The following is a 21,624-nucleotide window of genomic DNA, read 5'->3' on the forward strand; positions in this document are numbered from 1 at the left end:
AGGCCTGTCACTGCATCAATCCAAGTGTCGGGCGACTCGTTGAATGCGCATGTCCATGTTGTCCCCGTCCCTGATCCATCCGGCTTGACCAAAACGGGACCAGTGGGTGCGCCTGGCCAAGCAGCACCCAAGCAGCGCTGCCGAGTTCCTTCCAAGGGCTTGGCGTTATTTCACAGGGCGTCACTGGCCCGCTCATACCTTATGAATGACCCGTCGCCCACTCGACCGTCCCCGCCGTGGCTGCCAGTCTCACACCCACTCATTCTCCCCCGGACCGCACCAAAAGGACGCAGCAGGGCCCTTTGCAGCGACTGCTGACCAAATTTGTGCCAACCACAAACCAGCCGCTGCCACACGACCACTCCCGTCGCCGCCCTTCTTCACCCGCCTCCTCTACTACTACTTCCCATCTTTACTTGTACACTCTTGGTCCAAACCAACAGCAAGACGAGTCGACGACTTCCCGTTCCCGTCCGCCAACCAAGGTCAAGGTTGCACAACCACCAAACCCTCATCCCAACCCCGATTTCCGCGATCCGGCCGATCCGTAACCTACAGCCCTTTGTCTCCATCACCTTACCTACCGCCCAAGGCCCATTCAACTTGAAATCAAGGAGGAAAAAAGGAGAACAAGAAACCGACAACAATACACCTTAGTATCTATTAGCGACCTCGACCAACAACCTCGACCAGCCTGTCATGCGCATGCAGCGACAATAGAATCCCCAAACTTCGATTCAATTGCTCCTCCCCTCACCAATTCGCTAGCGCCCAGTTTCGCTGGTGATCCCGCCGTCCGTTCGCCCAAAATGCAGGACTTTGAACCCATCCTCGCCCCGGCCAAGCCGAAGCAAAAGAAGCTTCCGTTCGGCTGGCCGCCAGCCCTCAAGCTCTCGACTCTCAACCCAGTACCCCAACGCCGGCGGATGCGTAGGAAGTCGACAGCTTCGCAGGATAATGTCGCTGCCCTCAAGACCTCGTTCGACGTATGGGAGAGCATAAAAACTCTGCAAACGCGGAAATGGAAGATCTGGGACATCCAGCATATTGTCTGCTTCGGCTACATCCTCTTCTCGCTGTTCATCTTGCCCTCGGCACCCATCATCAAGACGGCCGTCCTGCTTGCTATCGGCGGTCTGCTTCTGATGCCCATTACCCAGCAATTCTTCTTGCCCTCGCTTCCCATCTGGACGTACTTGCTGTACTTCTTCGCCAGCCGGTAAGTCGTGTTACAGAGCCCCTGTTGGCCCTATGAAGACGAAAACTAACAAACCCGCCCTTGCAGATTTATTGCCCCCGAGTACCGTCCTCACATCTGGGTCAAGGTCCTCCCTGCGCTCGAGAACGTCCTTTACGGAGCCAACTTGTCCAACATTCTCTCGGCCCACAGCCACCCCGTCCTCGATCTGCTTGCCTGGTTCCCCTATGGTATCGGCCACTTTGCGCTCCCCGCCATCTGCAGCGCCATCCTCTTCCTCTTTGCCGCGCCCGGCACCACCCCCGTGTTTGCTCGTGCTTTCGGCTACATGTGCATGCTCGCCGTCACCATTCAGCTGATCTTCCCCTGCACTCCTCCCTGGTACGAGAAGGCGCACGGTTTGGAGCCGGCTCACTACGGCATGGAGGGTTCTCCCGCCGGTCTCGCCCGCATTGACAAGCTTTTCGGCGTCGACATGTACACCACCAGCTTCACCACCGCTCCCCTGCCGTTCGGTGCCTTCCCCAGCTTGCACGGTGCCAATGCCGTTCTCGAGGCCCTCTTCATGCAGTACTGCTTCCCCAAGTTCAAGTACTTCTTCATCTTCTACGTTGGCTGGATCTGGTGGGCCACCATGTACCTCAACCATCACTACGCCGTCGATCTTGTTGGTGGTGGTCTCATGGCTGCTATCGCCTACTACATCTCTCGCGTCAGGTGGCTTCCTCGCCCCCAGCTGGAGAAGCGTACCCGCTGGGAGTACGAGTACGTTGAGTTCGGTGACCGCCCCAAGACCTACGATGAGGAGTACGGCAGCGCCAGCGCCTACGGCCTTGGTCTCCTCGAGAGGCGCACCGCCAGCGACAGCGACGAGTGGACCCTTGGCAGCAGCTCCAGCCTCGACTCCCTGAGCCGCGGCGACACTGTCTGCGGCAGCAGCAGCAGCACTCCCGATATCCTGAGCCCAACAACGCCCAATGACGAGTTCAAGCATGTCGTGCTTGGTTTGACGCCCCAGGGTGATATTTGGAACGGAGGCAGGCTTGCCCGCGAGAGCGAGCTGAGCGATGTTGTTGTCTTGAGCTGAAGAAAGCAAGCTTCAAACACACGTCCTACCTTAGCACTCGTAGGTTCGTCCCGCGGCTCCCGCTTATCATGGCACTCATCACCTTCGTTTCGATGATGCCATGGGTGAGCCGGCGACCTCTCGGAAGCCAGCAAGCACACTACCCGCTTCGACCCAATTCGCGCCTTTGCGGACGCGTAGGGTCAGAGAAAAGGGCACTGCTTGACATGCTTCCGAATTCCTCCCGTTTCCATTTTCCCCTCGCCGAATCTCACCCTCACACGACAGAACGCGTAGTCTGTCGCTGTACGTTGTAATGACCCCCAAGATTTTCGAGACTCTCGTTCAACCATACCACACCCTTTTTGTTTACATATTTTACACCATTTCACGACATTGGCGTTTTTGTTGGGGAACTCACGGCGGGCAAACTATTTTACGTTATTTACACCCTTGGACACAGAGGCGCAACGCGCGGTTTAAAGCGGTCTTTTTTCATCATAAAGAAGCGGTTTTAAAGCGTATTAGAAGGACAACAAACCGGCGATACCCCACACCACATTTCTCTCGTTTATATATACCATCAAGCATACAAGGCTTTGTTTCAGGGGCTCTTTTTTTTTCAGGAATACCGGCGGGCATGGGTGACAGGCAGACAAGGCGAGGAAAGGCAGGCAGGCAGGCAAGGGAGGGCAAGGGAAGGAATTTGGGTGGCAGGGAAAAGAAAATGGAAAGACAAGACGGAGAAGATAAGACTACTCGGTCGCTTTAATAATTCGTTGGATGGGAGAGCGGACATGGGATGGGAAACGGAACAAATCAGTTAATATCCAAGCTTTAATGGTATAGCTAAGATGTATTATGAAGGGGATTCGGGGATGGATGGATATAATACCAACTGTGGATGCGGATACGGAGATGACAAACGATGAGAAAGAAGAAAGAAGAACAGAGTTTATTTAATGATGTGGCCTTTACTCAACTTCATGTCTATGGCTATGGGTTTGTCGTCAGGAAGAGGAAGAAGTGGAAGTGGTGGTGGTTGGATAATGTTCATGTTCATGTTCATGATTGAATAGCATTAATGGTCAGCAGAGCTGCAGGGTTTGGATATAAAGTCTTCATGATGGTATTCATTCTTCCAGAAGTCAAGAGTACCTAGAGAGGGTCTAGAGAATAGAGAGATTATGCGATGGAGAAGGGGGCCTCTAAAGAGGCAGAGGAGGAATGGAGATAATACCAAACGTTACCCACTCCACCATCAGATCCTCCACTTGTGAATTGTTGTGGATTGCTGTGAATTGTTATGAAAGGGGTATCGGAAGGCAGAAGTAAATATGTATTTAATCAACCTTTTAGAGTTCAGGACTTGACCTCACAACCCACGGCCTTTCCTCGTCCAGGCTACCAACTCCCAGTTTTGCCACCGCCGCAAGACGGGTATTGTCTATTCTATAGACTATCTGACTATCCAACTTGCCAGGTGGTGAAAAAAATACTGGTTACCAGTTCCCACCTATTTTGTATGGTGACTGGTAACCCGTATTTCTTTCACCACCTGCTTGCTGTCAGTGACGCCATAGCCTTTATCTCCAATGTCAACATGTCCATCATTTTGCCGTCGTGCGTCCCTTTGACCGTTAGACAGATGCATGTATTGATATCTCCGATTAACGGATAACCTAGTGAGTCGTGGGTGTACAGAGATTTGGGGGTTTGATCATCGTTGACTCCTGACGTGCACGTAGAGAAGGACGAACCCTTCTTTCCGAGTCCGTTCTCTTCTTCTCTTGATCGTTCGTTGATCGTTGATCTTCATCAGTTCATCTACTGTGTGGTACACGCACATCCCGGGTGCCGAGGGAATCGGTGATCCGAGCCCCTTTCTTTTTCGTAATGGAACTCTGTTGATCAAGACGTCATTCTTTGGGCTCCATACCTAGGGCTTAGTAGTGTGGATACTATGTAAGCGGTAGATGGAAAATGGAGTGAAGAGAAATCAGTGATGAAGGGGGGGAGAGGGTCGGCTGTAGAAAAGGGGCCAAGGGGCATACAAGGGAGAACCAGAACAATGTGTTGTTAGAGACAGGTAACGCAGCGAGGCAGGTAAGAAAACGATCGATACACAGGGCAATACTGATTATGTATTCCTCAGCCATCGACCTCATTTGTTACCATCGCTACATTTGAGGCTATCAACGCTACAAAGACATTTACAAACTAATCCATACAATCAACGTCGTGTGTAACAACGTAGCTAACATAAACAATAAACTCACAACCACAACACCACGGAATGTCATCCGTCCGCTTTAGGCCTCCTTAGTCCTCCCGCGTTACTCATTTTGAATAATACCCTCTTCTTCTCTGCAAATCTCGCCACTGGAACCTCAGTGTATCTTCCTCGCTGTAAAACTGCTCAACATCCTCGTTATCAATAATGACAGTTTTAGGCATCCGCGGCTCTGATTTCGTCCCGTCGTTGTTTCCTTCAGGTGTGACTGGGGGTGTGATTGGGGATGATAATTCATGATATCCGAACCACTTCGCGATAAGTGAAGGATCAAGATCATCAAGGTCACACGTCTTACTACGCACACGCAGTGGCGTGGGCTGCTCAAGGCGAGGAAGACGCATGAAGTTGTTCACGCGCTCCAATCGTTGCCCCTCTACCCTAGCCCTAGCTAACTAAGCATCCTGAGCATCCAAGTCCATCCTGTCGACCGTCTCGGCGTGCACCGTCGTGGGCTCATCAGAGCTAACCACCGGTGGTCCCACGAACTGACGACGCGGAATGCTCACAAGGTCCTTGACGTTTTCTGCCCGCACGTAGGCCACGTAGTATGGCTCACCCCTGGTGTTGAGCTGTTCAAATACTTCCTCGGCTGGGTGGGCAGATACCGTGGTGTCGTTGTACTTGCGCCAAACGTTCTCTTCGAAGTCGTAGATCCAGACCCAGTAGTGACCGGCGGCGGCCGTGGTTCCGGCGTGGCAGACGACTGCGTGAAGCCGGTACACATACTGCTGCATGCCATCAAACAGCTTCTCACGCTCGGCCAGCAGCTGCCCCTGTTCCCAGGCAGCTTCAGCTTTAACGCTCGTGATGAAGTTACTGATCTCGCTTGGATCGAGATCGTCACGCTCTCCCTGATCAGGCTCTGGCGCTTCAGGCATCATGTCTGGCTGAGATGACTCAGGCCTGGGCAGGCTAGTATACTTCCCGACAGTGGCATCGAGCTCGGGTGTCAAGAACGATGTGACATCGTAACCTTCTAGTTCCTCCATGTCCTGATCGCTAACGTGAATGAAGGAGTCTAGAAGGCTGTCGGAACTTGTCTCATTACGTGTTATTAAGGGAATCGGGACGGCAGCCTCGTTCTCCTTAGTCTTGGTTTCACGGGACATGAGCTCTTGGAGCCTGTTTCCAATGTTCCAGCTTCTTTGACGGGCCTTGAATAGTGGCGAATCGATCTGGTCGGTGTGCATGAAGCGATCGAGGTATAGCAGCTCGGGGATGATAACAGGATTGGCGTTTTTGTTACGGCCATCCGACCTCGAAATGCAGATGTGGAAATTGGGAGCCGGGTCCTTGATGGTCGTATAGGTTAGAAGTTCTGCACCCACGCTTTCCAGATCGAATGATCTGGACAAAGCATCATACAAGGTAATACGCTCATTCTTTCCGGGATATGCGATCACCCAACGCTCAGATCGTGTAGAGCTGTTCCAAGTACTTTCGCTAGCCTTCTTCCGGTTGTCGACCAGCGTCGAGAAAAAGGCTTCCTTGATCGGGTCTGGTCCTGGTGTATTCGGATTCCTGAGCGATTCAACCTTGAACGCTGCCCGGAGATGGTCGATTGCGTTGCCCATGACTTCATCGACGTCCATCTGGTCGGAACCGACATTAGGCTTGTCAAGCTCTTCATTAAGCTCTACCACCGTCAATTTCAGATCCCTAGGCCTGTCGATTGCAGTATTGGCAGAATCAGCGACAGGGGTAGACGGGGCAGGTTCATCAGTCATAGTGATATCGTCGCCTGTGCTTTCCCCTTTGCCGGTATTGCAGTCGACAACAATAAATGTCGGGTCATCTTCAGTCTGGTTAACCAAGGTCTGTGAGCTCAGGTTGCTATCCGTCTCCGAGTGCTCTGGTACCGCATCAACCGTAACCTTAGGTTGTTCGTCCGCACCTGATCTGGGAGGCAGTGGAGGAGCCTCCACGGAGATCGGTTTGGACGCGTTGTCAACGGCTCCCTCTAGAGGCTCACTCCGTATCCTGTCGGGCCTGAGCAAAGCTGCATTGGCTAGACGTTGCCTGGGTCTCACGGAGCGTGTTCCGGCGCCCTGAATGTCGCGAAACAGGGAGCCCAGCTCACGACAAACTATTGACACACGTCAGCATGCTTTCGAGGACAAAAATCAGCGCGACAACTCACATTCAGATCCGACGTAAGCCCGGCCAGGGTCAAGTTCAGATGGGTCTAGGCCGTCTAGAAGAGCCCGCATAGCTTCCTGGGTTGGCTCCAAAGGTGTCTGGTCCGCCATCATGACGAAGTTCCTCACGGCTGTGACCGAGTAGAAATACTGAAGGATGCTGTTGAGATAGCATGTATTTCGAAGGTTATCAAGGCCGACAGGAAGTGACATAAACTCTGTCGTATCCTCGAACTGGGCGCCTTGTTGCGAGTTGAATGGGGAGGGTAAATCTGGAGCGCGGAGTTCTGCTAAGACTGTATCAAATTCAGCCCAACCGCTATCGTCCACTACATTCTCCTTTCTCATGGTATCCGCGATCGTCTCACAGACTTTGGTGACCAATCTGTGATCGATGCCGCTCTTGACGGCCTCCCGTGCAACTGCAGCGTAAATCTCCAAGGTGTAGTTTGGCTCGGATTCCAGAAGTGAACATGCCTCGTTGAAATCCATCTCCCCATTGAATACTTCGGCAAGTATATCCGAATCGTCCCTGTCTTTGCCGATTTGGAGAAGGGCGAGTCTGTGACTAGACAGCTGTCCAGGTGACTGCTCTCTGTAAGTTTTGTAAACACCGATAAAGTAGCGGGCGTCTCCATTCGTGTTTGGTTGGAGATTGAAGTGCATATATGCTTTATCGACGTCTGAAAGAGGCCCTTGAATTTGAGGGCCGCTAGGGGCGACAGGACTCTCATCCAGACTGAAGACGTACATCTGGAACTCTTCACTCCTGTAGCCAGCCAAATTGGCAAGCGCAGCCCTGTAAGTGTCCCTGTTCGCCGGATCGACATTCACCTGTTGGAGGAAGGCATACTTGAGCACCTCCTCATCCGACTGTTCGGATGCTCCCAAGATGCGGAAGTATTGGGCCTCTTCAGAGTTTCGCGGCGACCGGTTCTCGTGGCTGCGAAGCCAGTCCGATATGAGAATCTTGTCCAGCCACTCCCTCGCATCAATCGATGCTCCCACGACGGGCAAGTCCGGCCTTGGAGGGCTCTCTGCTAAAAAGCTTTGCACTTCGCTTCTGACATTCTCGAGGAAAGCACGTTCTGAGCCCTGGGGTGTTCGAAATGATGAAATGGGAAGCCGAGGGGGTACCCAGAATTTGTCCTGGCTTGCGATATCCACTTCTTCCGTGAAGCCGAGATAGAGGAATATGTCGGCACATGCTGGGCCAAACTGGACTGAGAAGGTCCTGTTGCGGCTGGCGATGCGCTTTTGCGGGGCCTTCCAGTCGTCCTCGAGTATGTTTTTAATATACATGTTGAGGGTCTGCAAGGGAGAACTGGCATAGTTTTCCTCCTTTTCCGGTGTTAGGTCGCCGTAGCGTTCCGGCTCTTCCTTTTTGGCAACCGCCAACGCGTTTCTGATCCTGTCCTTATCCATGATTCGGCTGATCCAAGCTGTTTTCAGGTGCGGCCGCAGAATGTCGACAGAAACAGTTTGGCTGCAGAGGGAGCAGATGTGAGTAGTAGTGCCAGTTGCACGGGGATAGAACTTTGACGTCTCGCGTGAAGGAGTCCGACTATCTTCCGAAGTATAGGCAACATAGTGGTGAGCTTGTCCGGTATGGAACTGGCCGCATGCGTCCTGGGGAATGTTATATGTGATAACGAAGTGGTGACGGCAAAACTTGCACATACAGCTTATGGCAAGGGGTGTGAGCTGGGCTCGACCATCGTAGTCGATGCCATGGCTTTGGGAGCGGATAATGACCAGTTCGTGGAGTCGGCTTGGTGAGATATCCCGGCGTGAAGGGTCTCGCAAAGAATAGCAGTCAAAGACAGGATCACCCTCACGGAAAATGCCCTTAAACAAGTCGTGAAGCCAACGTGAAGCCAGGCGACCTGCTTTGGGGGGAGGCGGCGGGGTTGGGTCCAAGGCCACTATGACAGGAGGTCAGTACTAGAGCAGAAGTTGGGAGGCTTAAGAGTAGGATGATCATAGTACTTTTGGGCTCCTAGAACAGCGTTATATCACCCTCTGATGCGATGAACCTGGACTTGTTTGCGTAAAACCAGTGGGTTTCCGGCGAGCGCTGATGAAGTGATACCTATATGGCGGGGTATATGTGACGGTGTTGACACCGGAGAGGACGGCAGGCTAGGTTGATGATGATGCAATCTAGTCGTGAATAAACCGATAATTGAAGGGTATTGAGTGTTGAGTACGTGGATAATGACCGGTGTTCCCAGTTATATGTCCTTGCCGATTAGAGGTAGCCACAGAACGATGGTCGTCGAAGTGTCCTGTTGACGAGTGACGAAAATGGCTGGGTTGGGTATGGTGAGTAGTTGTGGACCGTCACCAAAGCCAGGCACAGCAATACTGTTGTTCGTTGCTAGTCGACGCGGTAACGGATGGAGGGACGGAGGGGTGGGCGCCTTATGATGGAGGTACCTTTCGGTTGGTAATTCAAGGCAAAGAATGAGACTTGGAGCAAACACGGATGACGCGGTTGATGGCCGTTGTCTGAAGTGGAAGTGGACTTAAGCGCTCCTTGTCTGCGTCAGTCTAGCCAACGAGTTCTGGCGGCAGGCGGCAGGCGGCATTCTCTTGAATGAAAATGGGGAAGGTGTTGTCGGGATAAAGGAGACGAAGTTGGATGGAAGCTTAACAGTTGACAGAAGAAGCATCTATGTATCCAGTCTCGACTGTGACGTGGGTACTGAGTAGGTAGTTCTCCAGGCAAGTCACCCAGTAAATTACAATATTGCGCTTGTGACAACAACAAATTCATCAGATCAAAAGAACCGGTTTCAATGAGAAGCTCGACTTGGAAGGAATAGAACCATGAGCTAAAACAAAACAATGTCTCTCTTTCGACATGATATGGAAGTTGAGGTGAGACTGTACGAGAGCTGGAGAGCTAGAGCTAACACGCACGGACCATATGTCAGCTACCGTCGCAGCAGCTGCCAGACCCAAGCACCTCAGCCTGAAGTTAGGGCAGTCGCACTCAAATGCTCGCTGCTCGGGCAAGCACCACGGCACCGCCGAACTGCGGCTCTGTCCACTGTAGCGCAATCGACTGCCTGTGAGGCTAGGTCCATAGCCCGTCGCATTGGACGGCACCACCAATCAATTGCAAGCTCCAAGTACTCCCGTCTCGAGTCTCGACATCACATTCAAACCACCACGGGCACCCAAGGCCACGCCGACGACATCACACCAAGCCCACCACACTCCCTCGACCACAACCGATTCGTCCTCAAAGATGGCGCCTCAAGAGGACGACACCGTTTTTCGGCCCAAGGACGCCATCAAGTCCAGCCTCAGTGGCGCCGTCTACAGTGGTGGAGCCGGTCTCTTGATCTCTTCGCTCCGCACCTCCATGAAGAAGAACAACGTCGGCAGCATGCACGTTTTCACCCACGGCGGCGCCACCATCATCAGCTTTGGTACGACATGACATCAATTCAATTGCGCGGCCCTGCGCGACAACGATTGACCGACTGACTGACTGACTTTATCTCTCTCTAAAGCTTTCGCCGGTGGTATCTACAAATTCGCCCAACAGGCCTCGGCGAACCTGCGCCAGAAGGAGGACGCCTGGAACCATGCGATCGGCGCTTTCCTCGGTGGAAGCGTCATGGGCTTGCGATGTACGTACATACATTACGAGAGAGGAGGAAGAGAAAGACGAAACCACCCCCGACCCTGTTTATACACAAATCCCCATACCATGCGAGCCGGCGAGCGAGTGGTACCCCCGTTGCGCGGGCGGGAACGGAATACTCCACTTGCGACCCCAGACTACACGACTCATGTTCTTGCTTCCTTGCGCTTAGTACATGGTACCTACAAAGACAACATAACTAACTTGGATATACTTCAAAACAAACAGCCCTTCGCTTCCCCGTCATCCTCGGCTTCGGTGCCCTGGCCGGCGCCACTGTCGGTACTTTTGCCTTCACCGGCGGCACTCTTTGGGGCTACAAGAGGGACCCCAACGTCGACGAGTACGAGAGGAAAGAGGCCATGCGCCTGAACAGGAGGAGGCCGATTGAGGAAACCCTTGCGGAAGTTGGCGAGGGTCGTGGTAGGTCAAATCGAACAAAACCCCTAGGGATGTCTCTTATCCATGAACAGACCTGCTAACAAAACAAACCCCCTATCAAAGGTATCTACCCACCCGGCTACCAAGAACGCCGACGTGCCAGACTCCTTGAGAAGTACGGAGTCGAGGTTAAGCCTGTCTCTGCGGATCCCAACGTTGCTTCTCCTTAAGCGAGGCATGGAGATGGAAAGAAAGGTTTGGAGAAGATACAACCATGAAGATGAGGTGATGATCATAGGCAAGATACAAACAGAGCCCTGGCCTGGCAAAACAGGACCGGCCTGGAGGCGAAGCAGAGAAGAGTCAGAGACAGACACCAAGGAAGAACAGGATGGGCTTTTTTGTTACTTCTTCTACATACGTCCTAGGGGCAGATGGAGGGAGGACAAAAGAGCAATGGGGAAAACTGTACCATACCATCCAATAACATGTTCTCCTTCACATCAGTATTATGGTCAATCATAGGCCGTTTCAAAGTAAGAGACAACATGAGCCTGGGTTCTGGTTTGAGTCATCAACTCGATGGTCAAAAATACCCATCCCTCTCCCAGAACGAGACACCTCAAGGGCGGGGACAGTACTTGTTGACTGGCAATGGTAGGTGGAAAACGCCAACAACGAAGCGTCTATGTCTTGGCGGGCGAAGGGGGTTGCTTGGATATCGGCTCCTGAGCATTGGGACGGACTAACTTATTACTGTGTACTAACGAACCCAAGTTCGCAAGAACGTCGAACTAAAAATCAAAATCCAACGCCCAACAATCAAGAACGAAGAACCAATGGCGAAAATGGAACGACACCGACAACGGTCTGGTTCGTACAGATGGGAGCATAGGTACCAAATTACATCGATAGAGAAAGGTCTTCCCGGGCTTGCAACACAGAATACAAAGAGTTACAAACCTCTAGGAAGGCAATTACTCAATGGCCGTCACTAAGGTAACTCGAGTTGATACGTCGAAACAGCTTTACATGTGAAGAGACTGAAACAGATAGACAGAGATATGGGTTAAGTAGTTGTAGAGATAGTGATGGAACGACGAAATGACTGTGAAGAGAGAGGCGAGGAGAGAGGCGAGGAGAGAGGGGAGGAGAGAGGCGAAGAGAGAGGCGAAGAGAGAGGTGAAGAGAGAGGTGAAGAGACGGTAATAGACGGTGATTGTGACGGTGGAAGGGTGCATACCTTCCGTCATTGCAACCATATAAGCCACTTTGAGCGACCGAACTACCAGCTTCGGTTACTTGTATCCTTTTGCAGGAACACGGTCCATTTGGTGTAGTGGCTCAATGCGCTCCGTGACAGTGATAAGCAGTTTGGAGACAAAGAAGACCAGAAAGAGTTGTGTCGCAAGACCGGGAGCGCAACGATCAAAAAAGGAAGGCACAATTTCCATATAGACACTGTAAGAGCAGAGCCTGATACGTCTCACGAGCAGAGCCTGCTATGTGGCTTTCAGAAACAAGAGAGTACAGATGCTAAAATGGAAATTGGAAAATGGGAATCAAAGATATCAGGAAGAGGTCAAAGTTAAACCATCTGGCAGTACCTTTGTATCACTGACTGTGATGACACTCGATCCAACTCCTTCTTCGGTCCCTAAAGGAAATGATCAGTGGCCGCCAGAATACATCCATTAAAAGCTCATTAACCCGACACTCGAATATATCAAGTACGGTTATTATTCTCGGAATCAGTTGTGCCTATATAATGAATGGTATGGTCGCTGCTCTTCTTCTGTTATAACGGTGCCTTGGTCCCTATGAGAACATCGACGTGTTCCAAGAATAACGGAGCATGCATGTGATTATCACATCACATGGCTCACGACAGAGACACACTTCATCGAAGTAAACAACAACGCCGCCACCTTGATTGTGTAGCTAGCTATCTGTAATCATACCACATAGAAGTACAGTTATAGATATATATATGGAGTTGTACAAAAAGAACCCCATGAATAGAAAAAGACATTTATGCCAAAACAAAACAGAAAAAAAACCGTTAACCCCAAGATGCTTTTTCTAAATCACACAACAGCAAACATTAAACATCATCTATCTGCCTTAAAGCTTCATACCAGTCATCTTGGCAACGCGCAAGCTCTGCCTTATGCTGAGATCAAGCATGATCTCCTCGGAGCCACCGGGGATGGCATAAGCCCTGACATCACGGTACAGCCTCTCGACCTTGCCGCCCTGGCCGCCGCGGGAGTAGGACAGGCCGCCGAAGATCTGGGACGCCTCGCGGGCGCAGAACTCGAAGGTGACGGTGGCCTGGGCCTTGAGGGAGGCGATGGCGCCGCCGAGGCGGAGCATGGCCTCGGTCTCGCCCATCTTCTCGCACTGGTAGATGAGGTTCTCGAGCCAGTTGTAGGAGGCCTCGATCTGGCGGGCCATGTGGGCGAGCTTGAGGCGGATGACGGGGTGCTCGATCAGCTTCTTGCCAAAGGTGCGGCGCTTGTTGGCGTACTTGACCGACTCCTCGTAGCAGACGCGCGAGAAGCGCAGGCACTGGATGATGATGCCGATGCGCTCGTGGTTGAAGTTGGTCATGATGACGCGGAAGCCCTGGTTCTCCTTGCCGATCAGGTTCTCCACGGGAACCTTGACGTCCTCAAAGGTGATGTAGGTGGTGCCCGAGGACCAGACGCCCTGGCAGTCCATGCGGCGGGTCGACACTCCGGGGAAGTCGCGCTCGATGAGCAGGAGCGAGACACCGTTCATGCCGGGCCCGCCGGTGCGCACGGCCGTGGTGAAGTAGTCGGACCAGATACCGTTGGTGATCCACTTCTTCTCGCCGTTGACAATGTAGTGCTTGCCGTCCTCGCTGAGCTTGGCCTCGCAGGTGAGGTTGGCGACATCGGAGCCGGCGTCGGGCTCGGTGATGGCAAGGCAGATGCGCTTGTCACCGTTGAGGATGCCGGGCAGGATGCGGTCGACGAGAGGCTTCTTGCCGAACTTGACGAGGGGAGGGCAGCCGATGCCGAAGCCGCCGATGACGTTCCAGACGAAACCGCCGGAGCCGGTGCGGGACAGCTCGTCGGTCAGGAGCATCTCGTGGAAGAGATCCCACTTCTCGGCGGGGACCGACTTGATGGGGTTCTCGACATAGTTGCTCTGGTACTTGGTGCCAAGCAGACCGGCGAGGTAGCCGCGCTTGCCCATCTCCTTGTAGATCTCGGCGGGAACCTCCTTCTTCTCATCCCACTCGGTGACATAGGGGTCGATGGCGGTCTCGACCCACTCGCGGATCTCGGCACGGAGGGCGGCGTGAGTCTCGTTGTAGTAAGGGGAGTGGTACTAGTGAAAGGCAAAAAAAGTGGATTAGCCGAGGCACTTGGGAAGAGATAGCGCCGAAATATTCTGGAGGGGTGGTTTTCAACTTACGCTCTGGTACCAGCTGGGGTCAGCGAAGGGGATAAGCTGGCCGAAGGGCTCGAGAGCCTCGGTCTCTTCATGGGAAGAAGAAGCAGCGGCAGCAGCAGCCTTGGGCTTGGGGGCGGCCTTGGGAGCAGGGGCGGGAGCAGCAGCGGGAGCGGGAGCAGCGGCCTTGGGCTTGGTGTCTAGAGAGCCAATCTGGAGCTTGCCCTGATACTTCTTGAGGATGCCCTCGTTGTGGTACTTCCAGAACTGCTTGGAGGCGTCCTTGCCACCAACTCTCTGGAGGATCTTCTTGCCGCCTGTTCCCGATCATGGACTGTCAGTTTCTAGGTTGCGCCTCGGGCTGTAAACAGAGGATAGAAGGTTTGGCGCATATAAAACATACCGGGATGGTCATCAGCGAACTTGGTGACATCGTAGACGTCGCCATCAACGACAATCCAGAGCGAGTCTGGCTTGTTGTGCGACGAGACATCGGCCTGGGTGAAGATCTTGGACATGGTGGATGTAATGGATGGGTATAAGAAAATGGGGTATATGGGATGAAAGAGTTATTGTAAGAGAGAAGATAAAGAAGAAGAGAGAATGGGAGAAGATCAAGCAAAATAAAGACTTTCTTGAATCAAGAACAAGAGAGACCACGAGGGCACAAGTAAGAGAAAGAAATATGGGGGAGAGTAGCCAGTGTGGGGGAGTTCAGTTCGTTGTCTCCTTGTCCCTTGTCGCATCCATCCATTCCAAGCAATTCCCCAGAGAGCCCCCCGGTTGTACACCACACGGTATGGATTTGCGACAGCCAATGGTTTGGCGGCAAATGTCCGCCGTACAGCGGGAATGCGCCGAACGGACTTTCACATGTGATCATGCCACGCCCGCGGAAAGCTTCCACACCGACGTCTTTCTTTGGAATTTCAAGTGCAAGTTGGAGCACATGTGCATGAGATCTGACATTAGAATGGAGGATGACAGCCTTCGTTCGTATCTGACATCCGAGAAGTGTGTAAACATGGTCTGAAGTTGTAGTCCCGACAGGCGCACACTGCCCGCGTCAGTCTGATCATTTGCAACTGGAAAGTCACTGGAGCGTCTTTGTAGGATGATGCTGTCGTCGAAGTTATTATAAAGAAGCCAAAGGTCCCATTACAAGCCGTTGATACAACGATTACTGAAATCTTATTTCTTGAATTCTGTCCCCTCCCGTTTTCGACAGATACTTGTGAATTTGGAGATATCTCTTCCTCTTCCTCGTAAAGTCGGCACTGTCCTCGACCCGTCGAGTGTTTCCTGCCCGTGGGGAAGACCCCTGCGCTATGCACAATCCGAGCGACCCACCTCCGCCTTCGCTCGGTTCAGTTTCTCACTTGACATGAAACTTCCTGTTGTTCCAATCGATGCAATCAAAACTTTCTGTTCAACTCGAATCTTGTGCCTGTTTTCCAAGCAACATCGACAACGACAAGGCTGGCCGACCGACCTTGATCTGGAAGTGGAAATGAGATGGGAAATACGGGAAACATGAACATGTGACACCCCGTGATCCCCAAAAACCAACTCCAATTTCCATTTGCGGTCGTGAAGTTTCACTGTTTCCGTCCCCACGTTCGGCTGATGTCATTTGCTCCCAGTGGGGAACCAATTGGAACGGCTGGGATTACTTACCACCCCAGCCAACAAAAGAGCCGAGGCAAGTGTGGTGCTGCCACTGTGCCGCGGCGACGGGCAGTCTGCACTTGCACTGCACACTGCACTGCATTGCACAAAATCCCGTCACGGCTTCAATCAATGCAACTTCACGTCTGCGATTGAATATATTGTGGGGTTGGGATTTATTCATTAACATAACTTTCTTAATGCAGCAATTTGCTCCATGATGGCCGTCTGAATGATTGATACCGTTCGTACCCCGTATGCCCATGATCATCGATAGATAATCATGATCCGGAGAAAATGGTAGATTTGTCGTGTGAGGGATCAATCATTGATCATTCGCATAGAAAACAAAAACAAAAAAGATATAAATGTCTAAAACCTTGGGTTCCCACAGATTCCTCAACGTGCCGAATGATGCACGAATCCCTTATCCTTTTTTCCCTTCCGCCTGTAAAACTCCAAGAAACTCCTGAAACGCCAGCGCCAAACATCACGGCATGACTTGACAGCCTCGTCAACAATAGGTAGGTGACGAAATGCGCAGCAGCGCCGACAAACCACCAGCGCATCGTGTCGCTAGATGACATTCCCAATCCCGCCCTAAGCACCTCTCGGCTTCGCCTTCAACTTGGCCTTCTCCTTCTTCTCCTCCTTGACCTTCTTCCTCTTCTGCTCCGCCTGCTCCTCGAGCTTGCGCTTATGCGCCTTCTTCTCCTCCTCGGTCTTGGGCAGCACCTTGAAGAAGCCCTCGATTCGCGCCTGCTGCGACGTCTGCATGTTCTTCTGGAGCTTGATGCTGGCGCTGCGGACGCGGTCCTCCGAGAACCCCTTCTCGTGGGCGAGGAACTGGACCAGTCCCTCGATGTCAGGCTTCTCCCACTTGAAGTCGCACAGCGGGTCGTCGGCGGGCCGCACGTCCGGCTCGAAGAACAAAGCTCGGGCGTCCTCGAATGGCCAGTCCTCCGGGATCTGGTAGCGGCCTTTGGGGTCGGCCTTCATCCACTCTACTACTTCCTCGAGCGTGCCGTGCTCGCGGATCAGCTTGAGGGCGGTGCTGGGTCCCACTTTGGGGATCGGGTCGAGGTAGTCGCAGCCGAGGAGGATGCAGAGGTCGACGAACTGTTTTTGAGGTATTGATTAGCATTCGTAAATCACAGCAAATTCTGGCAACACGCGCAAAGAACGGGAAGGACCAAAAAGACATACCTGCTTCCGATCCATCCCCAACCCCTCCAAAACCTTATCCGTATGAATCTCCTGAATCGGCTCCTTCCTCTGCTCGCTAAACGTCAAATGCCTCAGCAAAATCGGCGTATGGAAGCACAGCGTATCCATATCCTCGCTCGCCGCCGCATAAACTTTCCCGGCCCTGGCCAGCACCGCGCACTGCGCCTCGGCCTCGGTCGGCGCAACGATATACGGAATTCCCATCAGCTTCAGCAACTTTTGACACTCGGCATTATGTTCCCTCGTAACGCGCACCGTGCGCCGCGAAAACTTCTCCACGTCCTCGGCCGTGCCCGTCTCCTTGGCTTCCTCCAGACCTTCGGTCGCTTCCTGCTTGCGCTGGAAGCGCTTGGCGAGTTCGCCCGATTTGAGTTTTGGAGGAGCGCCGTCGAATACGTAGAGTGGCTTGATCCCGTTGTCGACCATCCGGAGGGTGCGGTAAAACATGCCCATTAGGTGCGAGGTGGTCTCGCCGGCTTCGTTCATCAGTTGTTGGCCGTCGGAGCGGACGGCGATTAGGAAGCTGTAGATGCTCATGGAGCTGTATCATTGGAGGGGTATGTGTTAGCGGTTATGGTCTTTCAGGATCGGGGTCGGAGTTGGGGTCGGACGAGGGATGAGGAGTCGTACGCATCCTGTCAAAGTAGAAGTCAGCATGTGTTGATGATAAAAGGTAGGTCGTTTCGCAAGATTGAAAAGAAAGTCAAAAAAAAAAAAACTCACAATAGCAACCTTGCGACCGAACTGGTTCTTGATATCGCCCTCCTTGATGGCCGCCGGCGCTTCATCTTTGATGATCGAGAAAAGCTGTTTAATACCCATCTTTGCGGTTGTCGCTCATGCGATTCAGAATTCGGCCTTTCGTTGGGTTGGCGACAAAGACAAACTCGGGGTGATGTTATCGTATGTTGTTGAAGACGGGTCGGAAGAAGGGTGTCTTGGTCGTTTGGTTCGTCTGTTGGTGATGTCACTTTTTTGTGCCTGACGGGAAAAGAGAGGAAGCTTTCCGCGTCCGTCCAAGTGGAATTGACGCGCTGGAAAGCTGAGGTGGAGGGGATTCGATTGCCTGCCCGGAGACGCACCTCTTTCGCGACTGGTAAATATGGGGCACTTATAATCCCTGCATGCGTCGAAATGATGCTTTGGGAGAACTGTGGGTCAGGGTTGGATGTGCAGGTACTTAGAGCAAAGGGGTTGATGAGAAGCATCGAGAGCTCCAATTTGTCTTCATCATCCTGTTGGTCTTCCTTTTGGATTATATCACATTCTGCGTGATTACTTGGCCAAATTCAGGAATAGCATTATTTTGGTACAGTTGTGCCAACAATGGTCAAACGTTTGGCTCGAGCCTTCTGACTGCCTTAAAACTTCTTCATATGACCTGAAAACAGAAAGTGGTATAAGTGGTACATAAAGAGACGAAACAGCTGACTATCTAACAAATTTCATAATCATTTCCATTCAAAATGCTTGTATACACTATGGTAGAAGACACAGGAGTGAGATCGTGCCCAAAAGATGAGGTTGTTGAGTGAAGTAGGTAAACGGGAATTCCGACAAAGACGTTTAGAAGTTCTCCTTGCCCCAGACAAAGTGGAAACTATCAACAAGAGGTTAGCATCTTTCGTCTACAACTCCAGCACAAAAGGATCATAAAAACTTACCCAGGCTCACTATACTTATTGCAATAAACATGCAACGCGCTACCCAGACCCTTGGGACCGCAGAAGAACACACCTGCCTCTCCGGGGGCATGCAACTTCCTGATGCCCCTAAAGATCATATCCCAGTTTGGCCGTCCAAAGTTCGTCGGGCTCCTCAGGCCGGTAATGGTATCCTTATCGGCATTGGCATCGTTGATCATGATGTTGGTCGCATCATCGACCTTGATCTTGGCCGTCAGGTACGTGTGGATCTCGATGCGGTGGTCGACATCCTGGGCCTCGATCGCCAGAAGCAGGGAGCGGAACCACTCGAAGGAACCAAAGTCGCGGCAGATCCAGAAGAAGTACACCTTGCTCAGCCGCGTTTTTTGTTGCGGGTAGTTCATGCGGTACCAGATCGACTTGAGAATGGAGGCGAAGGGGGTCACGCCGATACCGGCACCCACGAGAACGGAGACCTCGTACTTGAACACGTCTTCGGAAGCGGAGCCGAAGGGGCCATCGACGTACACGCGGGGGAGAACGCGGCGGAGGGCGGGGTCGACCTCATCGTTCTCTTGGCTGACGCCGACGACCTTGGATGTGTCGTCGCCCTTCTTCTTGCTATCGAATTCGCAGCCTAGGGCCTCGGCGAGTTGCCGGGTAAAGTCGCCGACGACACGCATGTGGATCGAGATGTAGTCCTCCTCGGGCGCGCTGGTGAGGGTGAAAGGGTGGTACTGCCACAGCGAAACGGCCGGGCAGCAGAGGAAGATGTACTGGCCGGCGCGGGTCTTGGTGTTCTCCTTCTTGATCTGGATCTCGCACACGTTGCTGGGGTGCTGGACGACCTTGGAGATGTACGTCTTGTGCTTGCCGCGGACCTCGCGGGCGATGCGCTCGGCCAGATAGGCAAAGCCGCCGTACATCCAGTACTGCCAGAACACGCCGACGGCCTGGGTGCCGATGGAGATGCAGAAAGGCGCGAAGTCGGGCTGGATCATGCAGAAGGCGCCGTGGATGGACCAGAAAAAGAAGAAGACGATGAACATGTGGTGCGTGTACCAGAATCGCTCGTAGTTCGCCCGCCTTGTCTTCTCGACCGAAGTGATGACCATCCCTGTGAGCGCGATCAACATGATATAACCAGTCCAACCCGGGCCCGAGACAAAGTTAGCCAACAGCCAGCCGTAAATTCCGAGGTTGTTCTTGGCTGCGATCTGGGCGAAGTTGTTCCAATGGGCAATGGTGTGGACCCACGACCAGAAGAAGATGGACCATGCTGTCGTGATGTGGAAGGTGATGTTCTTGTCGAACTGGATGATGCCGTTCAGAGGAGTCTGTCTTGCGAGGGAGATGAGCGTTCGGCAGACGGGGAAAAGAACCAGGGCAACATCGACGTGCAGAACCAGTGCTGCCGATCTCGCAATCATGTATGTAGGCCCAAACGTTTCCCGCGCTATTTGTAGGTTGTCTTTGACGGCGAAGTTAACGAAGCCAAAGGCGAAAACAATGGCGTGGAGCAGCATGAAGACGAAGACGAAGCTGTAACAGTCAGCATTCCCATTCTTCCCTGTGTCCCAATAGGCTACCAACGGTCAAAGGGACTGTGATGTGGTGTGCTTACATTCGTCGATAACCTTCGTTGACCATCCATCGGTCGAACTTTTCTCTCGGGCTCAACTCTTTTTGCCTTTCTTGGGTCATCTCACCCGATAATAGCATGCGTGTGAGTGGCGTCCATCTTGACCTTTCTGACGGCTTTTCGAACGATGAATCTGTGTTTGACCTGTAAAGGTCATATCCCCCGTAACTCATCGTGTCTGGGTTGCTTCTGTTGTCGTCGGAATATTCGCGTGCGTCGTTCGCAATCCTCCGTCGAAAATGAATCCCAAACCCTTTTCACCCCTTCAGTTGTATGCCCTAGACCCCGCTGATAAGAGGTCTGCTCTTTTCAATCCTCCCAAGAAAGTTGCAAAATCGTTGTCGAATTCTGATGAATCGGTCCTCGGAAGTCAGAGCCTGCTGAACTGTTCGAGAGACGCAAGTATTAAGTGAGAGTCGAGAAATGATAACAAAAATTGTTGTAAAAGAATGTAATGGTATGAGCCTGTAGCTGCCACAATGATCTGGTGTTGGTCAGCGATCACAAGCTCTAGGTGGTAGATGCTCTGCAGAAAACGGGAAAAAGAGGAAAGAAAGGAACAAAGAGACTAGACGGAGTAGGGGACGTGGGAGAGGAAGAGTATGGTTAAGAACACAGTGACGCCAAGCGGATCAGAGTCGGAGAATTAGAAACACATGAGGTGATGCCATGTAGATCATACCTGTAACTACGAATGCCTGCACCTGGCGGCTTGCTTCTCCTTCACCTATCGGAGAACTGGGGAGCCCTTCGATGTCGAGAAATGCCCAAAGCGTGTCAACTCGGTACGTGGGTGAGAAGAGGAAAGAAGCCAACAGAGAGGAGACGAGAGGAGTGTACAGGCCAGAAAAAGAAATGACTCGACAAAGTGTTTGAGGCACAGACAGAAAGTTAGTGAGGTGTATGGACTAGGAACTGGAGGCTTTCCCAAGTCTGGAACCTGCCAGGGGCTCTTTTTTTCTTTCAGGGGACCATTCAAAAAGAGAAATGAGGGAAAAGAGGCCGAGAAAATCGAATGACCGAAAGCGTGGGATCCTTTGCAACTTCAACCCCAGGTTCGTAGATGTTGAAACGAGCGACCCTGCCAAAGGTGTCATTTAGCGTTGTTAGCGGTGCAATGGGTGCAATGGTTGCACCAGGTACTCCCAGCACTCTCGGCACATCACCGAAGGACAGGGGAAAAGGACCAAAGTGCTTAGACTTTAGTCGCCGCCACAGCGAATGAAAAGACAGAAGTACTTCCCATCACCACGGCCGTTTGCCGTGTCTCTCCAGTCAAGT

The 21,624-nt window shown here is 52.4% G+C and overlaps 6 protein-coding genes across 6 annotated transcripts; 2 read left to right on the forward strand and 4 right to left on the reverse strand.

Annotated features, from left to right (window-relative positions):
- The first annotated feature begins 256 nt into the window (after window positions 1-256).
- Window positions 257-3,629, forward strand: SMAC4_08749 (uncharacterized protein). The gene is made up of 2 exons (XM_003344451.2): window positions 257-1,219; window positions 1,286-3,629. Exons 1-2 carry the CDS (start codon window positions 810-812, stop codon window positions 2,283-2,285), a joined length of 1,410 nt encoding a protein of 469 aa, XP_003344499.1. The 5' UTR covers window positions 257-809; the 3' UTR covers window positions 2,286-3,629.
- A 735-nt stretch (window positions 3,630-4,364) lies between these two features.
- Window positions 4,365-9,494, reverse strand: SMAC4_08750 (uncharacterized protein). Its single transcript, XM_066090848.1, has 3 exons — window positions 8,688-9,494; window positions 6,701-8,623; window positions 4,365-6,646 (listed from the first exon to the last, which is right to left on the reverse strand). Coding segments are annotated over exons 1-3 (3,618 nt in total). The 5' UTR covers window positions 8,689-9,494; the 3' UTR covers window positions 4,365-4,952.
- Window positions 9,495-9,855: 361 nt separating this feature from the next.
- On the forward strand, window positions 9,856-11,266 carry SMAC4_08751 (uncharacterized protein). The gene is made up of 4 exons (XM_066090849.1): window positions 9,856-10,138; window positions 10,223-10,342; window positions 10,585-10,779; window positions 10,861-11,266. The coding sequence occupies exons 1-4, from the start codon at window positions 9,955-9,957 to the stop codon at window positions 10,965-10,967; spliced, it is 606 nt and encodes a 201-aa protein (XP_065947560.1). The 5' UTR covers window positions 9,856-9,954; the 3' UTR covers window positions 10,968-11,266.
- Window positions 11,267-12,473: 1,207 nt separating this feature from the next.
- Window positions 12,474-14,991, reverse strand: SMAC4_08743 (uncharacterized protein). Its single transcript, XM_066090846.1, has 3 exons — window positions 14,564-14,991; window positions 14,185-14,477; window positions 12,474-14,097 (listed from the first exon to the last, which is right to left on the reverse strand). The coding sequence occupies exons 1-3, from the start codon at window positions 14,676-14,678 to the stop codon at window positions 12,862-12,864; spliced, it is 1,644 nt and encodes a 547-aa protein (XP_065947561.1). The 5' UTR covers window positions 14,679-14,991; the 3' UTR covers window positions 12,474-12,861.
- A 1,437-nt stretch (window positions 14,992-16,428) lies between these two features.
- Window positions 16,429-17,877, reverse strand: SMAC4_08742 (uncharacterized protein; the record flags this gene model as incomplete). The annotated part of the gene is made up of 3 exons (XM_066090845.1): window positions 17,779-17,877; window positions 17,035-17,690; window positions 16,429-16,947 (listed from the first exon to the last, which is right to left on the reverse strand). The coding sequence occupies exons 2-3, from the start codon at window positions 17,590-17,592 to the stop codon at window positions 16,429-16,431; spliced, it is 1,077 nt and encodes a 358-aa protein (XP_065947562.1). The 5' UTR covers window positions 17,593-17,690; window positions 17,779-17,877.
- A 467-nt stretch (window positions 17,878-18,344) lies between these two features.
- SMAC4_08741 (uncharacterized protein) lies at window positions 18,345-21,624 on the reverse strand. Its single transcript, XM_024655961.2, has 4 exons — window positions 21,026-21,624; window positions 20,326-20,827; window positions 18,720-20,243; window positions 18,345-18,655 (listed from the first exon to the last, which is right to left on the reverse strand). The coding sequence occupies exons 2-4, from the start codon at window positions 20,514-20,516 to the stop codon at window positions 18,622-18,624; spliced, it is 1,749 nt and encodes a 582-aa protein (XP_024510951.1). The 5' UTR covers window positions 20,517-20,827; window positions 21,026-21,624; the 3' UTR covers window positions 18,345-18,621.

This window comes from Sordaria macrospora, chromosome 6 (genome assembly GCF_033870435.1).
Source record: "Sordaria macrospora chromosome 6, complete sequence".
Classification (NCBI taxonomy): domain Eukaryota; kingdom Fungi; phylum Ascomycota; class Sordariomycetes; order Sordariales; family Sordariaceae; genus Sordaria; species Sordaria macrospora.

Bases quoted from the DNA above. Each gene is read 5' to 3' on its own strand.
- SMAC4_08749 (XM_003344451.2), top strand. From the start codon at position 810: ATGCAGGACTTTGAACCCATCCTCGCCCCGGCCAAGCCGAAGCAAAAG. The intron at 1,220-1,285 runs GTAAGTCGTGTT...CCGCCCTTGCAG, and splicing joins CTGTACTTCTTCGCCAGCCG to ATTTATTGCCCCCGAGTACC.
- SMAC4_08743 (XM_066090846.1), bottom strand. From the start codon at position 14,678: ATGTCCAAGATCTTCACCCAGGCCGATGTCTCGTCGCACAACAAGCCA. The intron at 14,478-14,563 runs GTATGTTTTATA...GATCGGGAACAG, and splicing joins GTTCGCTGATGACCATCCCG to GCGGCAAGAAGATCCTCCAG. The intron at 14,098-14,184 runs GTAAGTTGAAAA...GCCTTTCACTAG, and splicing joins ACCCCAGCTGGTACCAGAGC to TACCACTCCCCTTACTACAA.
- SMAC4_08751 (XM_066090849.1), top strand. From the start codon at position 9,955: ATGGCGCCTCAAGAGGACGACACCGTTTTTCGGCCCAAGGACGCCATC. The intron at 10,139-10,222 runs GTACGACATGAC...CTCTCTCTAAAG, and splicing joins CGCCACCATCATCAGCTTTG to CTTTCGCCGGTGGTATCTAC. The intron at 10,343-10,584 runs GTACGTACATAC...CAAAACAAACAG, and splicing joins AAGCGTCATGGGCTTGCGAT to CCCTTCGCTTCCCCGTCATC.
- SMAC4_08741 (XM_024655961.2), bottom strand. From the start codon at position 20,516: ATGAGTTACGGGGGATATGACCTTTACAGGTCAAACACAGATTCATCG. The intron at 20,244-20,325 runs GTAAGCACACCA...TGACTGTTACAG, and splicing joins AACGAAGGTTATCGACGAAT to CTTCGTCTTCGTCTTCATGC. The intron at 18,656-18,719 runs GTAAGTTTTTAT...TCTTGTTGATAG, and splicing joins AATAAGTATAGTGAGCCTGG to TTTCCACTTTGTCTGGGGCA.
- SMAC4_08750 (XM_066090848.1), bottom strand. The intron at 6,647-6,700 runs GTGAGTTGTCGC...GTGTGTCAATAG, and splicing joins GGCTTACGTCGGATCTGAAT to TTTGTCGTGAGCTGGGCTCC.